We start from the raw sequence: 16,513 nt of genomic DNA on the forward strand, positions 1-16,513 counted from the left end.
AGTCGCGGTCAGGGGAAGCCTCGGGATTCCCTCTGCAGGCGGCGCTGTGGGGGCTCAGGGGGGACAGGTTTTGGTACTCACAGTCGTAGAGTAGTCCGGGGGTCCTCCCTGAGGTGTTGGTTCTCCACCAGCCGAGTCGGGGTCGCCGGGTGCAGTGTTGCAAGTCTCACGCTTCTTGCGGGGAGATTGCAGGGTTCTTTAAAGCTGCTCCTTTGGATAAAGTTGCAGTCTTTTTGGAGCAGGTCCGCTGTCCTCGGGAGTTTCTTGTCGTCGTCGAAGCAGGGCAGTCCTCAGAGGATTCAGAGGTCGCTGGTCCCTTTGGAAGGCGTCGCTGGAGCAGAGTTCTTTGGAAGGCAGGAGACAGGCCGGTGAGTTTCTGGAGCCAAGGCAGTTGTTGTCTTCTGGTCTTCCTCTGCAGGGGTTTTCAGCTAGGCAGTCCTTCTTCTTGTTGTTGCAGGAATCTAATGTTCGATGGGGGCTGTCCTGACTGGCCAGTGACTCCTCCTTGTTGCTTTCTTTGTTCCCTCCAGCCTTGCCGCCAAAAGTGGGGGCCGTGGCCGGAGGGGGCGGGCAACTCCACTAAGCTGGAGTGCCCTGCTGGGCTGTGACAAAGGGGTGAGCCTTTGAGGCTCACCGCCAGGTGTTACAGCTCCTGCCTGGGGGAGGTGTTAGCATCTCCACCCAGTGCAGGCTTTGTTACTGGCCTCAGAGTGACAAAGGCACTCTCCCCATGGGGCCAGCAACATGTCTCTAGTGTGGCAGGCTGCTGGAACTAGTCAGCCTACACAGACAGTCGGTTAAGTTTCAGGGGGCACCTCTAAGGTGCCCTCTGGGGTGTATTTTGCAATAAAATGTACACTGGCATCAGTGTGCATTTATTGTGCTGAGAAGTTTGATACCAAACTTCTTAGTTTTCAGTGTAGCCATTATGGTGCTGTGGAGTTCGTGCAAAACAGACTCCCAGACCATATACTCTTATGGCTACCCTGCACTTACAATGTCTAAGGTTTTGTTTAGACACTGTAGGGGTACCATGCTCATGCACTGGTACCCTCACCTATGGTATAGTGCACCCTGCCTTAGGGCTGTAAGGCCTGCTAGAGGGGTGGCTGACCTATACTTGCATAGGCAGTGAGAGGCTGGCATGGCACCCTGAGGGGAGTGCCATGTCGACTTACTCGTTTTGTTCTCACTAGCACACACAAGCTGGCAAGCAGTGTGTCTGTGCTGAGTGAGAGGTCTCCAGGGTGGCATAAGACATGCTGCAGCCCTTAGAGACCTTCCTTGGCATCAGGGCCCTTGGTACTAGAAGTACCAGTTACAAGGGACTTATCTGGATGCCAGGGTCTGCCAATTGTGGATACAAAAGTACAGGTTAGGGAAAGAACACTGGTGCTGGGGCCTGGTTAGCAGGCCTCAGCACACTTTCAATTGTAAACATAGCATCAGCAAAGGCAAAAAGTCAGGGGGCAACCATGCCAAGGAGGCATTTCCTTACACAAGGGCAAAGAAGGGTTGCACCGTGCAGAAGAGGAAAAGAAGATACAGATGACCTGGTACCAGCTGTACCTGCCTGCCCGCTGACCTCGCTGGACTCTGCCCAATATGAAGACTCGTCCTGCAGCTGAGCCTCCAAGAAACCCATGAGGACTGCCTGCCTTCTAAAAAGACTCAAGACTCCCGTGAGCTGCGGCCGTGCTACCAACAAAGTAACAGCAAAGACCCGACGCCTGAAGTGAACTCTGCACCTGGCATCCACGACTTGAGGCCAAGCAAGCCAACAGTGCCAGCAAGGTTCCCCAGCTGTCCAGAGTCTGAGTCCACTTGAGTTTCCTCTCTTGGACTCCCCCACGACGTCTGCAGCCTCTGCACGCAGGCCTCCCGCTCCTGGGTTTTGTATTTTTGATCGGGTCCTCTTTACTCTCCACCTCGTCGGGCCCAAATTTGGACAGCGCACCCTTCAGGGCGGGCCTCGACGAGCTTCGGGCCTACCTCTTCGTGGTGTTAAAAAGAATGCGATTCTGATTGAACTGACTGTTTCGATTCTGCCCTTCAAGTTTCCCCACACCGATCACCACCAGATGTGTAACTTGTGTCTATAGCCAGATCATTGGTAAGAGATCTGCGAGGCATGGATTCATTCCAGTCGAAGAAAACCCTTCGAAGAGCACACAGATCAGAGAACGCACACAAATCCCCAGAATACCCCCTATCTTTGGGTAGGAGCACGCGTAGGTAGAGCCTGAGCAAGAGGAGGGCTTCCCCATTCAGGATTCAAACTCTGACGTGCAATCAGATATAGAGAGCCAAGAGGTAACTTCGGCACAATGTAGAAGTACTGTGTCCCCTACTATCCCCATGAAGACTGCAAAAAAAACCTTTTCTAAGTTCACTGGACCCCACCACTGCTTTCAGACTATGCTCAGTCTCGGAAAGAAGTTTCGGCTGCCCCACCCATCGGATCGGCACCGAAAAGATCAGATTACTGCTGCATCTTTGGTTCCGACCTCTTCTATTTCGGTCCGAGCGACAACAGCCAAACTCTGACCTGACTGCATCGGCACCGAGACAGTTCGCCATTATTTCGCGCACTGAGCAAATGGTCTCCGGTCACTCTTCCTCTACACCTTCACCCATTGAGCCAATCCTTGAGACCATGGACGCTAAACAGCTCTGGTTAATCCTTCAACAGAAGTCTGGACGTATTGTGGCTTCCCCCTCTGTAGCTCTTAAGAGGAAGCTTGCTTTCCAGGAGGCATTGGACACTTCACCACCTCCCAAAAAGGTTGTGAAGGAGAAGAACATCTCGCCAGACAATCCCTTGCCTCCTCCTCCATCTTCACCACCAACCCCTTCTGTTTCCCTTCCACCTATATCTCCTCGACATTCTCCTGCTTCTCCTACAGGACAATTTACACCTCAGGACTCACCACTTTTCGTAGACACACAGCAGGACCCAAACCCCTGGGACTTGTATGATCCAGATCCCACTATAAACACAGATCTGGGCTTATATCCTGCTAGGCCCTCTCCTCCAGAGGATGCCACTAGTTATCATTGCCAGAGCTGCTGCTTATCACAGGGTGCAGATAAATACAGACCTGGTAGAGCAGGATTTATTTGACACTTTCACTGCCAATCATAGAGAAGTACAATATCTCCTTATGCTTTTGGGGATGCTCCGCAAAGCGGACGATATTTTAAAAATGTGCCTGTCCACTCTCGAATAATAATACCCAGAGCTTATAACCCTGCACCTTCCAACCCACTATTCATCAGGCGTCCGGTCCCACCAGATTCCTATAGTGGCTACCACTGCGAGTAAAAGGGCTGAGAGCCAGGCTACTGGGGACTCTGCTCTACCAGGCAAGAAGAGTACAAGGCATGGTGCGGTACGGAACAGCGTGGCGGCACAAGTGTCGAATCATTTGAATATTGGTAACTCACAGGCCCTGCTCAAGATATGACCGGGCTCACTGGGATGAAATGGAGGAACACCTCCAAGATCTCCCAGATGAGTACCGGAAACATGGCCTTCAGATTGTCTCAGAAGGACTGACCACCGCAAACAAAGCCATTAGATGTGCCTTAAATGCCGCTGATACAGCAGCACGTGGCATCAATGTGATTATATTACTCAGAAGGCACACATGGTAAAGGTGCTCCGGTTTTAAACCTGAAGTTCCGCAGGCAGTTCTAAATATACCGCTTGACAAAGAGCAGCTGTTTCGCCCTCAGGTCGATTCAACATTAGATACATTTTAAAAAGACACGGATACTGCAAAGGCTATAGGAGCTCTTCAGTGCCAACCTCATAGGGGTTTTGTGACACCCAGCATATTCAGGAGGCTATAAACCATCTGCAGCAGCTGATCCATCTCCCTCCCAAACTAAACCGAGGTCCCTTCAGAGGTTCCTACAATAGTAACAACTTCCGAGGTAGCGGTAAAAGTACAGCCGCCCGTGGCTCTCCCTCTTCAGCAAGGCAGTGAATACCTGCATCTCCCACAACCTCCCAGAGCACCGGCGGAGGGACGCCTGCCACACTATTATACACCTTGGACAAAGATAGCATCGGACCAGTGGATCCTGTCCATCATCCAACATGGTTACTGTCCGGAGCTCACTTCCACACCGCCAGACATACCCCTTGTGCACACACGGTTATCTCAAGAACGTATCACTCTTCTGAAGAAAACAGTGCAGTCTCCACTACTCAAAGGGGCTGTAGAGCCGGCCCGCTACAATATCAGGGGATGTGGATTCACTTTATTCTCTCATTCCCAAAAAGTACCGGTCGCTCAGACCCATCTTAGACCTCTGACCCATAAACCACGACTTTCTTTCAGAACATTTTGACATGTTCACTCTTCAGGATGTCATTCCACTGCTGCAATAAGGAGATTTCATTACATCACTGGACTTGAAGGAAGCTTACTTCTGCATCCCTATTCACACCGCAAATATCCAAGGTTTCTAGTTGTGTGCAAACATCATCAGTCCAGAGTCCTCCCCTTTGGAGTCACAACTACTCCCATAGTATTTACCAAATTCCTAGCAGTTGTTGCAGCACGTCTCAGAAGACAGAGAATTCATGTCTTCCTATAATTAAACAATTGGCTCATCAAAGGCAGCACATTACAGTAGTGTCAATCTCGCACTCAGATCACAGTAAACCACCTTTACAGATTAGGGTTTACAATCAACTTTGTCAAATCCCATTTTCAGCCCCTTCAAATTCAACAAATTTAGGAGCGGTTCTCAATGCGCAGCTGGGGTTAGCATACCCAAATCTTGCTCGCATTCCAGCATCTTGTCTCTCAATTTCAAGAGAACCTCACTTGCACAGTCAAGACTGTCATGCATCTCTTAGGGATGATGGCATCTTGTAGCGCCATTGTCTCTCATGCCAGACTCCACATGCATTCACTAGAGCAATGCTTGTCTCATCAGTGGTCTCAGTCACAGGGTCACCTTCAAGATCTAGTGTTGGTAGACTGCCAAACTTACCACTCTCTGCAGAGGTGGAACTCCACCAACCTATCAAAAAAAACAAAAAGGGCAGTCTTTTTCAAGACCCTGTGCCTCAACTCATTCTAACCACAGATGCATCCATGACAGTTTGAGTTGCACATCTCCAGAACTCCATAGTCCAGGGCCTCTGGGACTTCAATCACCAATCCATGTACATCAATTATCTGGACCTTCAAGCAGTATTTCTAGCTCTAAAAATTTTCCTCCCTCACCTGTCACACAAAATTGTCTTTGTCCACATGGACAACATGACAGCAATGGATTATCTACCAAAACCGGAGGGAGGGGACGGGGCGGTCTTTCCGTTTATCACAACTGGCACAAACCATATGGAAATGGGCCCATCACCACCACATTCACCTACTGGCAGAATATCTCCCAGGAACAGACATCAGCAGGATGCATCAACACGTCCATGAATTAGAACTCCACCCACAAATCCTTCTAAAGTACTTTTTTAAAGTGGGGAACTCCACAAATAGACCTCCACACCACAGCAGAAAACGCAGTATGCCCAAATTCACATCCTGGTACCCACACACGCGCTGTCCAAGGGCAAGGATGTATGGATGAACTGGTCAGGGAGATTTGCCTATGCTTTTCCACCTCTCCCTTTCATATTATTTCTGGTTCAGAAAATGAAACAGACATCACTCACCATGTTCCTAGTAGCTCCCACTTTGGCACATCAGTCGTGGTTCACAACACTTCTAGATTTCTCAAGTTCCCCAGAAGAAGCGCCCCAAGAGTCCGGACCTTCTCACACAACAACATGGCAAATCAGACATCGACCCCAGGTCACTCAACCTTGCGATACTGCTCCTGAAGTCAGTTTGGTTACCTCAAGTTACCTCCAGAGCGTATGGAGATTTTAAAGGAAGCTAGTAGACCAACAACTAGAGCATGTTATGCAGCAAAATGGAAGCGTTTTGTTTGGTGTTGTAAGTTCAAAAACATTGATCCCATTAAAGTGGCAGAGCACGCTTTTATTTGCAAAAAGTTAATTTAGCTTACACTTCAGTCTGTTTACACCTTGCAGCCATAGCTGCCTATTTACAAAACAGGCAACATCTCTTTAGAATTCCAGTTATTAAAGTATTCATGGAAGGACATAAAAGAGTAATCCCACCCAGATTACCTCCAGTTCCTCTCTGAAATCTTAATATTGTACTCACTGGGCTGATGGGGCCTCTTTTGAGCCACTTTTTTCCTGTTCTATTCAGTTCCTTTCATGGAAAGTGGCTTTTCTAGTTATCACATCACTTAGGCATGTGAGTGAGCTCCACGCACTAACTTTAGAGAACCTTTCTTTCAAATACACAAAGACAAGGTGGTCCTTCGCACTAACCCAAAATTCCTTCCAAAGATTTTTTCTCCATTCCACATCAGCCAAACTATTGAATTGCCGGTTTTCTTTCCACAGCCGAATTCAGTGGCAGAAAGAGCTCTGCACACTTTAGATGTCAAAAGAGCACCATGTATTATATTGACAGGACAATAGAATTCAGGAAAACCAAACAAGTTTTGTAGCCTTTTCATTACCATATAAGGGAAGTGCAATCTCAAAGAATAGTTGAGCTAGATGGATTTAAACCTGTTATGCTAAATCAAACAGACAGTTACCACAAATTCCTAGAGCACATTCCCCACGTAAAAAAGGTGCCATCGTGGCATTCTTGGAAAACTTTCCTTTAGCTGACATTTGCAAAGCAGCTACCTGGTCTACACCTCACACTTTCACAAAGCTTTACTGTGTAGATATACTAGAGCAGCAGCAGCAAGCCAGTGTAGGGCAGGCTGTCCTAAGAACACTGCAAACCCCACAGGCTAGCCACCTCTTTAAGGAGAGACTGCTTTACAGTCTATGGAGAGCGTGTGTATCTACAGCCTCTCATGCCACAGAACGGAAAATGTTACTTACCCAGTAGACAGTTGTTGGTGGCATGTAGTGCTGTAGATTCACATGCACCCACACTCCTTTCAGGGCACTTGGCCGTTGCAGTTACTGTATATTTGTACAAATGTAGATACACTTGCATGGACATCTTTCTCTACATTTCCTTCTCATTCGTCTTTCTCACCTGCCTGCGGGAAAACAATCTAACAAAGGACTCTATGCCTATGGGCAATATCACCGAGAAGGAGGAGCCACTCAATTGCATGATTTGAAAATGCTTTGTTGAAGAAAAATAACTTGCAACACTCCGCACCCAACAATAGATGGCGGACTTATGCAACACATGTGAATTTACAGCACTACATGCCACAAAAGATGTCTACTGGGCAAGTAACATTTTCATTTCCTCCTCCTATAACATTGAAAGAACTCAGAGAATGGCACTAAGTGTTGAGTTCTAAAACTGCAAAGTATTTATGTTTAAAAGTCTACTTACCTGATTACCATGTTCTTGGGTTTGAAACATATATAAAAAAATATTTTTCTAAACTGGTCTTGGATTTATTCTTTGAGTGTGTGTCTCATTTATTGCCCCTTTGAGTACAACAAATGCTTAGCACTACCTTCTGATAAGCCTAACTGCTCGCCCACACTACCGCAAAAGGAGCATTCAACCGATCTACTTTTGCCTCTGTAAAGCAACTGGGGATCCACTAGACTGTCTGCAAGGTGTACTTCTTTTAATGCACCACATAAAGAGCCAGCTTCCTACGGTCTGTCAAACCCTCAACTGAATCCGGGGTAGCTGTGGCATTGAGCAGCAAGGCTTACACAGAGCAAAGCATTTAAACAGCACCAAAACAATTGAAGAAATCAGCACGACACTCAAGAAATCTGACACCAAATTATAAAACTAGGCTGTACTTTATGTTCACAAAGCACCGCTGTTTGGACAGTCAGGTCTTTCCAAATGGGCATTTTGCTCATTCGGTCCTGCAGGACTTCCTAGTCTGAAATTGTTCTGCAGTTGCACCTCCGGGGAAGGTATTGCTTGGGTATCTAGGCTAAGGTAAGGAATCTGAGGCTTGAAGTCTCTTTCAGATGAACAAGTTACTTACCTTTCGTAACGTCTTATCTGGTAGATACTATATCCAGCCCAGATTCCTTTCTGACCCACACATCCTCCCCGCTCATCAGATTTCTAGGGACAGGGCTGTTTCCCTTTCCTAGTTTTCCACTCAAGTGGTGAGTGTTTTTCGTGGCTCTACACTCCTTAGCGTGGGAAGTCGTAAAAAGAAACTGATGCCAGGGTGCCTGGGTGGTGCCTATATAGGCACCATGAATATCACTGCTGGTGCAGACACCGCCACCACGCGAAGCCGAACACCACCACCTACTGGCACGAAGGCGTATTGCTCACAAAACAGAACATTTTTTTGGGATCCAATCTGACACCTGGAGATAACTTTAAGGCAAGGGATCTGCAGCTAGATTATGAGGGTCATTCTGACCCTGGCGGCCGGTGGCCGCCAGGGCCACCGACCACGGGAGCACCGCCAACAGGCTGGCGGTGCTCCAACGAGCATTCTGACCGCGGCGGTTCAGCCGCGGTCAGAAGCGGAAAGTCAGCGGTCTCCCGCTGACTTTCCGCTGCTCGTGTGAATCCTCCATGGCGGCGGAGCGCGCTCCGCAGCCATGAGGATTCCGACCCCCCCCCCCTACCGCCATCCTGTTCATGGCGGGAAAGCCGCCATGAACAGGATGGCAGTAGGGGGGGTCGCGGGGCCCCTGGGGGCCCCTGCCGAGCCCATGCCAATGGCATGGGCACGGCAGGGGCCCCCGTAAGAGGGCCCCGCAAAGTATTTCAGTGTCTGCCTTGCAGACACTGAAATACGCGACGGGTGCCACTGCACCCGTCGCACCTTCCCACTCCGCCGGCTCGATTACGAGCCGGCATCCTCGTGGGAAGGTCGTTTTCCCCTGGGCTGGCGGGCGGTTTTTCAGCAACCGCCCGCCAGCCCAGGGGAAAACTTGTAATACCCGGCGCGGTCTTTTGACCGCGGCGCGGTATTTTGGAGGGCGGCATCCTGGCGGGCGGCCTCCGCCGCCCCCCAGGGTCATAATGAGGCACATAGTCTCTACCAGGTAAGGTACTACCAAAGGTAAGTAACCTGTTCTTTTGTGTCTCTCCCCCAGCTTGGCAAGTCCAGGACATTCAGGTAATAATCCTGATGTTTCAGCCTCTGTCCTGGATCTCAGTGAAAAGACTGAGTCTTTTGGGATTGTTGGTCTCTCACATCCTGCTGGTGAAACATGCAAGATTGCATCTGACAGCTCTGCAGTGGTAGCTGAAGTTCCAGTGGACACAGGACCAGGGGACTCTGTCAGATATTGTCCCAGCTTTGGAGGAGACTGCAAAATGCCTTTAGTGGTGACTGCTGGACTGCAGTTGGCTGATTGTCCCACCCAGATTAGACAGTGGTTACTGATGCATCTCTTCTGGGTTCGGGAGGCCATCTGAGAGTAGTAAAGATCAGAGGCGTCTGGTCTCCAGCAGAAGCTCGGCTCAAGATCAATTTGTTGGAGTTGAAGGTTATTAGTTTGGCATTGAGGGCCTACATGCCTGCTGTTTGAGGAAGGCTGTTGCAGGTGCTCATGGCAAACACCACCGCCATGTGGTACTTCACAAAGTAAGGTCAGGTCTGGGTCCTTTGCCTCTGGAACTGGTTTGACCACCAGGGAACTTCTTTTCCAGTTAACCACCTGACAGGATCTGTAAACTCAAGGGTGGATTTACTCAGCCACTGACACTTAGTAGATGACAGTTATTTCTGGGGTGGGACAATGTACCTTCCGCTAATGGAGATAACCCTGGCTCAGTCTTTTCAGAACTGCAGAGAACATGCAGTATCAGCACATTTTCCTGTTGGAGTTTCTAAGAATTCTTTCTGAGACGTATTCCTTCCAAAGTGGCGATTCTGCCTCTCATCCCACGACTTCTGAAGATCTCAAACGACTGAACCCACGCCGTCCTGTTGACACCAGATTGGGTCATGAGAATGTGAAACCTGGATCACTTGGGCATGAGTGTCTGTCCTCTTAGGAGGATGCTGCATCTGAGCCTGCATAATTTACTTCTCCAGGATTAGAGATTAAGTAGCGACCGTGGCCCTCATTTCACCTTCCTTCCATGGTGGTTAAATTCATCTTGGCAGCGAGGTGTCCCTGTAAATATTCAGTGTAACCCAGTCATTGGGACAAATGGGTCGTACCTGCCAAACTGATCCACAGCAAGGCAAGTTGTCTGAGGTTTTTCTGTTTGTTTTGTCCCTGACCCAGCAAGGACTGTTAAAGGCTATTTGTTTGCTCGTTTGGCTTTTTTGCAGTGGCTCAATGAGCCTTCTTTATTTAAATAATCTTTTGCAATGAGATTTTTGATGGGTTTGCAACATTTATTTCCACAGACATCCTTTGTGGTGCCACAGTGAAGCTTAAATTTAGTGCTCACTTTTTTTATATGCACCTATTTTTCGGCTTCTGTAGAGTTGTCCCCTGAGACCTTTGATGTTGAAAACTCCTTCTCATTGCCATAACATTGCCTAGACTTGTGAGCGAGCCGCAAGACTTTTCTCCTAACCCACCTTATAAAACATTCTTCCTGGATACGTTGGTGTTGTGCACCAGAGCTTCCTTTCTTTCCGAAGGTGGTCACTTTATTACATGCCGGATAGGCTGGCTCCCTTCTGGGATACTTTACTCCACCTCATCACTCTGAGAAAGAGAGGTTTCATTGTTTGGACCATAAGAGAGCACTAAGATTTTATATAAATCGCACCAGTGAACAACAGGTGGACGATCAGTTCTTTGTGGGATTCTCCAAGGTAAAGAAGGGTAAGGTTGTGCAAAAACAGGACATCCCCTGATGGATTGTTCTCTGCATCAAGAGCTGTGCACTGGCAAAGAAACAACCCCAGAATTCCTAGGGGCTCAGTTTAATAGCTGCTACCACTGCGCTGGACACGGAGTGCCTATCCGGGATATTTGCTGGTTGGGGCTACGTGCACCCTGTTACACACTTTATGAAGCACTTCTGCCTCAGCAGCCAGTTCGTCAAGAGGGCCTCGGTCCTACAAGAGCCACTTCGCACACCCACCACCTGGGGCGATAAGACTGTAGTATTTCGTTCTAAGGTAAGGAGTCAGTGGTTAGAAGTATCATTCAGAAAACCAAATTACTTACCTTTGGTAACGATCTTTCTGGTAGATACTTTATGTAGCTGCAGATTCCTCACTGATCCTCCCATTTCTCTGTTCAGTGAACAGGACTCTCTTTCTGTCTAAAGAGATCCCAATGTAGAGATCTGCATGGTGGCCATGCTAGTCTAACAATAGTCTGCATCTGAGGCACAGACAGCCTGGCATCACCACACAAGATGTGCACTTGCTGTCTCTTCCGGTGCTACACACAGGAGTATTCACAGGATGAGAAATCTGAGGTTAGACACAGTATCCACCAGAAAGATTGTTACCAAAAAGTAAGTAACTTTTTCTTTTGGTTCTGCTTTTTGTTTTGTTGGTTTTCCTTTTTTCCCCAGTCTGTTTTATTTACTTGGTCCACTTCCTGTGGGGTTGCCTTTCTCTGTTTGTATGGTTCCATTGCTCCTCTCCACTGGCATTGTGGTTGTCTTTGAGCACATAATCTGACTAATTAGTCTGCCTGCCCTTCTTTGGCTCTATGAGTTGGTCTCTTGCATTTTCTTCTTCTTTGAATCTACTTTTTGTCTCTCTTTATTAGTCTGCCACTCTGGCCAGTTCTCTGATTCTACCAGAGGGTCAGTGGCATCTGATTGTATTGTTTTCTGTTGTATTGTTTGATTGTGTTCCATGTGCGAGTGACCATTTCTCACCTTGTCCCGGATCTCTTCTGAAACCTCTCCCGCAGGCTGCCTGATCCTAGAGCTGATCCACGCTATCCTGAATCTGTGTTCAGACGAGGATCCACAGAGCCGGTAAGAGAGCCTGGGGAGACTGCCACTCTGCTGGGCATCGAGGTGTTGGGGATAGTTCTGCACTATTCTGTGTGTTGTGCCAGCGGATTTAAATTGATTAGAAAGTGATCCATGTTTATTTCAATACTACGCAGTCTGCATTCAGTTCATAAGTGGTGAATATTTCCACATGTATGCTGGGCTTTTGTCTATTTGCTAGATAGAGAAAAAAAACAGTTTTCTAAATGCATATGACAAATATCTGTCCTGCTTGTCTTTAAAAAAAAAAATAATAATAATAAATAGCTGTTTTTTGTTAAACTGAAAAGTAAATGCCCCGCAGTGCAGCTTTTACCTTTTTGTTTAATCCCTAGGGGCGTGATTTAGATAGGCAGATGAGGGTTACTCCATTACAAATGTGACCGATATCCTGTACACTGTATTATGATCCCATTATGTCCTGCGGGAATCGTAATACGGCGGATGGGAAATCCGTAATGTTTATGGCAGAGAAACCGGTCCACCAAACTCTAAATCAGGCCCTTAATCTGTTACAAAGGGAAGTTGAGGTGAGAAAAAGAACACAAATCAGCAATAGGTATTAACTTTAGGGTGACAACATGGACCTACACTCCATTATTGTATGAAAATATTTTTCTCAATTGATTTTTCTCTTTTCTGGGGAGCAAAGGTCTCTGAACACGAGGCTAGGCCTTTGCCAGTTTTTGAGCTGTAAGCATATGTTTAAATATTGTTTTCATTGCGTTTCTGGCTGTACTTACACATGCGCCGCATACTCATCTGGCTAGTGACGTTCAAACATTTGTAATTTGTTTTTCTTCAAAGAAGTTTCAAATCGCAAGACCTGCTGTGACTCCTCCCTTGGTTCACAATGCAGCAGGAGAAAGAAAACGTGCATCCATCCCTCTGTCTTGAAGACCCTCACAAAATATCCTGTTCCTCAGCCCACACACATGCTTCCGAATCCATAAGAAACAGAAGTCAGCCTTTGAGAAGGAGCTACCCTTGCATCTCAGATGGTTTGGCACAGGGTCACAAGCTCATCGCCACCTCCCCTGCCTTGAGATGTTTCCTTTCCCACCCCTACACAGCAACCACCTGTACTCCTTTGTATACCATCTAACCCTCACGCCCTGCAATCCCCTTCTGTATCTCCTCTCTCAGCTTCAGTCCACAGTAGTTCATGCAATCCTCTGGATGTGTACTTTGAGCTCATAGCACTGGGGAATGGGACGATCCAAGGGAGGACTATGCTGATCTCACTGTTGAGCCAGATCTAGACTCTTACCCTATTAAAGCCTACCTGTCTTGTGACATCACCTGGGGATCAAAAGGGAAAGATGCATGCACTGCGGGAAGAGGATGGTTCTTTCAAAGAAAGAACAATCGTTAAAGTACTTCCAAATGTGCAAAGGCATGTTGAAACCTCCTACTTCCAGAAAAGAAATTCCAAAAACCACTAATAGCCAGCATCTTCATCCCAAGCAAGCATGGGGAAAAAATTTAAACTAGCTCCATGCCCAGTGTGCAGCGGATTCAAGTTCTGCACGGCTTGGTAGTACACATGGGCCTAACAAGGAAGTAAGTGGCTGGATGCTGCTGGCAAGCTTGTGGCAGAGGATGCAGCCACATACTTGCACATCATTAACCCCACAGGGTTGGTCTCCTGCTATGACAGACACTTCCAGGAGGAAATTGAAGACCTGATCAAGCATGAATGCCATATGTAAAGAGAAGAGCTGATGGCAGAAGGCAAGATCATATCTAATGGCAATAATTGATGCACCTTTGATGCCTCAAACTGCTTCTTGAGGCATTTATACTAGCATTCTCCTGCACCGCCACGTTTGGCTCTGGATCTCCAGTTTGTAGTTTGTGGTGCAACAACACCCTCTTAATGTGCCTTTTGATGGGAAGCATCTCTTCTGCTTTCAACTCAGTGAGATGCTGCAGAAAAACAAAAAAAATCACTGATACAGACAAATGAAAGCAGGCCCCTCAGTCCTCCACGCAGAGGCCAACTTTTGGAATCACCAAACTAGAGACCGGTCCAGCGTCTGCCCGAAGTCAGGCGAGCAGCACCAGTTCTTGTAGACACGTAGCCCTTCAAGGCTTCACACAGAGTTGTTACAGAGCGAGCGGCCAGGACAAGTGGTGAGGCGGCTGCAGCAGGGGCAGTGCAGCCTCCGAGCAGTGAGTTGACTTCCATTCACCTTTGGTAGTTCAGCATTTTTCAGGGGACGACGGAGGCTTTTGCTCCCCCAGTGTTGGAGATTTTCTGTTAACAGGTGATGTTGTGGGTCCATTTTAGTTTGCCCGGGTCCAGGAGATTAGCTTAGCTTTGACTTGCAGGCCTGTGCCCTTTTTCCTAGATAAAACATGCTCTGTTTTTATTATTCAGTTTTAATCATTTTAGCACTTCTTGCATTTTTAGACAAACATTTGTTTTTCACATTCCGTGAAAGCGTCATTATCAGTAATCTATGTGTTAGATTGTCATTATGTTCTTTTGCTTCATGTTAACAAACAGAATGTGAACATGGAAAGCATTTGTTATGATATTGCAGATCCAAGTTTGTGCACACAATCTAATGTTTAGGTACATACACACGTCAGGATGTCTGCACAAACAATACCATGTGCCTTATAAGAACACCTTGTGTGACCAATGCCATTAGAGGGGGTTCCACCCAGGATATTCCATAGATACTGCACATCACTTTGCAGCAGACCTCAGTCTTTGTGTCTTTACTGAGCGTGATCTGGAGACAGAAGGCCAACCTTGTCCTAAGGTAACGGGGTTTGGGGCGCTTCTCGTGGACACGGCTTGGGCAAATTAGGTTTATCACGCCTTGCTCACGTTAAGTGTGTGTGTGTGTGTGTGTGTGTGTGTGTGTGTGTGTGTGTGTGAGAGAGAGAGAGAGACTTCTTGCTAATGAGAGCAAAGAGTAAGACTTGTTTCACCGCGATTTACCCAGAGAGTGTCTTCCAGAGTCCATTCACTAGGCTGCCAGAAATCACCTTTACTATTTGGGTTTTGGAGAGGTGCTGCTAGAGAGCTGGAAGGACTGGGTCGACAGCTGCCACCTGGTGTAGGTGTGCCTCAGTCGCCTACAAGCAGAGGTGCTGCCTCCCATAATCCAGCAGTCTTGTAGAGATCACGCTGCTCTGACAGAGACTTCTTTGCAGCGCTCTGCTAAAAAAGACGCCTACTTCCACATCCCTACCTATCATGCGTACACTTGTACCTCCACTTAGTAGGAACTGGACACCACTACCAAGTCAAGGTTTTGTCTTTTGAGTCAATATGGCATGTCTGGTGACTTTCCAAGGCATCTCGATCCCGCAATACCAGAGGTGTTACATCAACTATCTGGAGCTCTTACCCCTCCTAACACTAACAGCTTTCTTCAACTTCATTTGGAGCCAAACATTCCTCATAAAGACAGACAACATTACAGGTAAGTACTGCATTCAGAAACAGTGACCCCCCCGTCGCGGTTCGAGGGGTTCAGCAGAAGAGGCTGCAGGTGGCGACTGGAAGCCTGGTCTGGCTAGACCCTAGAATGGGCTCGGCTCTTGAGGTTCTCAGGATCCTGTGGGCACCGTCACCTCCCTCAGACTTGGACTGTGGGGCGTGGGTGCAGAGGCACATTGAAGTGTCCAGTGGTGGCAGTTAGGGACTGTAGGAAAATGGCTCCCTGTTGCAGTTACCCCCCACTTTTTGCCTGATATTAATGCTGACTTGACTAAGAAGTGTGCTGGGACCTTGCTAACCAGGCCCCAGCACCAGTGTTCTTTCACTAAAAATGTACCATTGTTTCCACAATTGGCACACCCCTGCCACGCAGGTAAGTCCCTTGTAAAAGGTACTTCTCTTCCAGGGGATCCTCATCAATAGTCATAAACATTGAATATTCCCGCCCCCGTGCGGGGACCCCGGAGCATATATAAAATACACACCTATTATACATGTGTAAAACAGCAATGCAGGCTATAATGTTAAAACAGGCTAAAATGCTTTATTTCTATGAATTTTTTTTTTTTTTTTTTTTTTTTATATTATAAAATTACAATAGAGAATAAATATCTACCCAAGCCCCCAAAACTGTGCCTGTGGCATTGGTAAGTCACCCCTCTAGCAGGCCTCAAAGCCCTAAGGCGGGGTGCACTATACCACAGGTGAGGGCATAGCTGCATGAGCAATATGCCCCTACAATGTCTAAGTCTATTCTTAGACATTGTAAGTACAGTGTGGCCATATTAAGTATATGGTCTGGGAGTTTGTCAAAACAAACTCCACAGCTCCATAATGGCTACACTGAACACTGAGAAGTTTTGTATCAAACTTCTCAGAATAATAAACCCACACTGATGCCAGTGCTGGATTTATTAAAAAATGCACACAGAGGGCATCTTAGAGATGCCCCCTGTATTTTCCCTAATCCTTCGGTGCAGGACTGACTGGCCTGTGCCTGCCTGCCACGTAGGGATGAGTTTCTGACCTCCTGGGGTGAGAGCCTTTGTGCTGTCCGAAGCCAGAAACAAAGCCTGCACTGGGTGGAGATGCTTCA

General features: G+C 47.5%; 1 protein-coding gene across 3 annotated transcripts in view; it reads left to right on the plus strand.

Moving 5' to 3' along the window:
• Positions 1-16,513, plus strand: part of NUP188 (nucleoporin 188) — a 642,545-nt gene that overhangs the window by 445,749 nt on the left and 180,283 nt on the right. For all 3 annotated transcript variants that reach the window (XM_069237029.1, XM_069237030.1, XM_069237031.1), the window contains exon 22: positions 11,873-11,939. In XM_069237029.1, the coding sequence (XP_069093130.1) occupies positions 11,873-11,939 (67 nt within the window). The remainder of the gene's footprint in view (positions 1-11,872; positions 11,940-16,513) is intronic.

The sequence above is a fragment of the Pleurodeles waltl genome, chromosome 6 (assembly GCF_031143425.1).
Source record: "Pleurodeles waltl isolate 20211129_DDA chromosome 6, aPleWal1.hap1.20221129, whole genome shotgun sequence".
In the NCBI taxonomy this organism is placed as follows: domain Eukaryota; kingdom Metazoa; phylum Chordata; class Amphibia; order Caudata; family Salamandridae; genus Pleurodeles; species Pleurodeles waltl.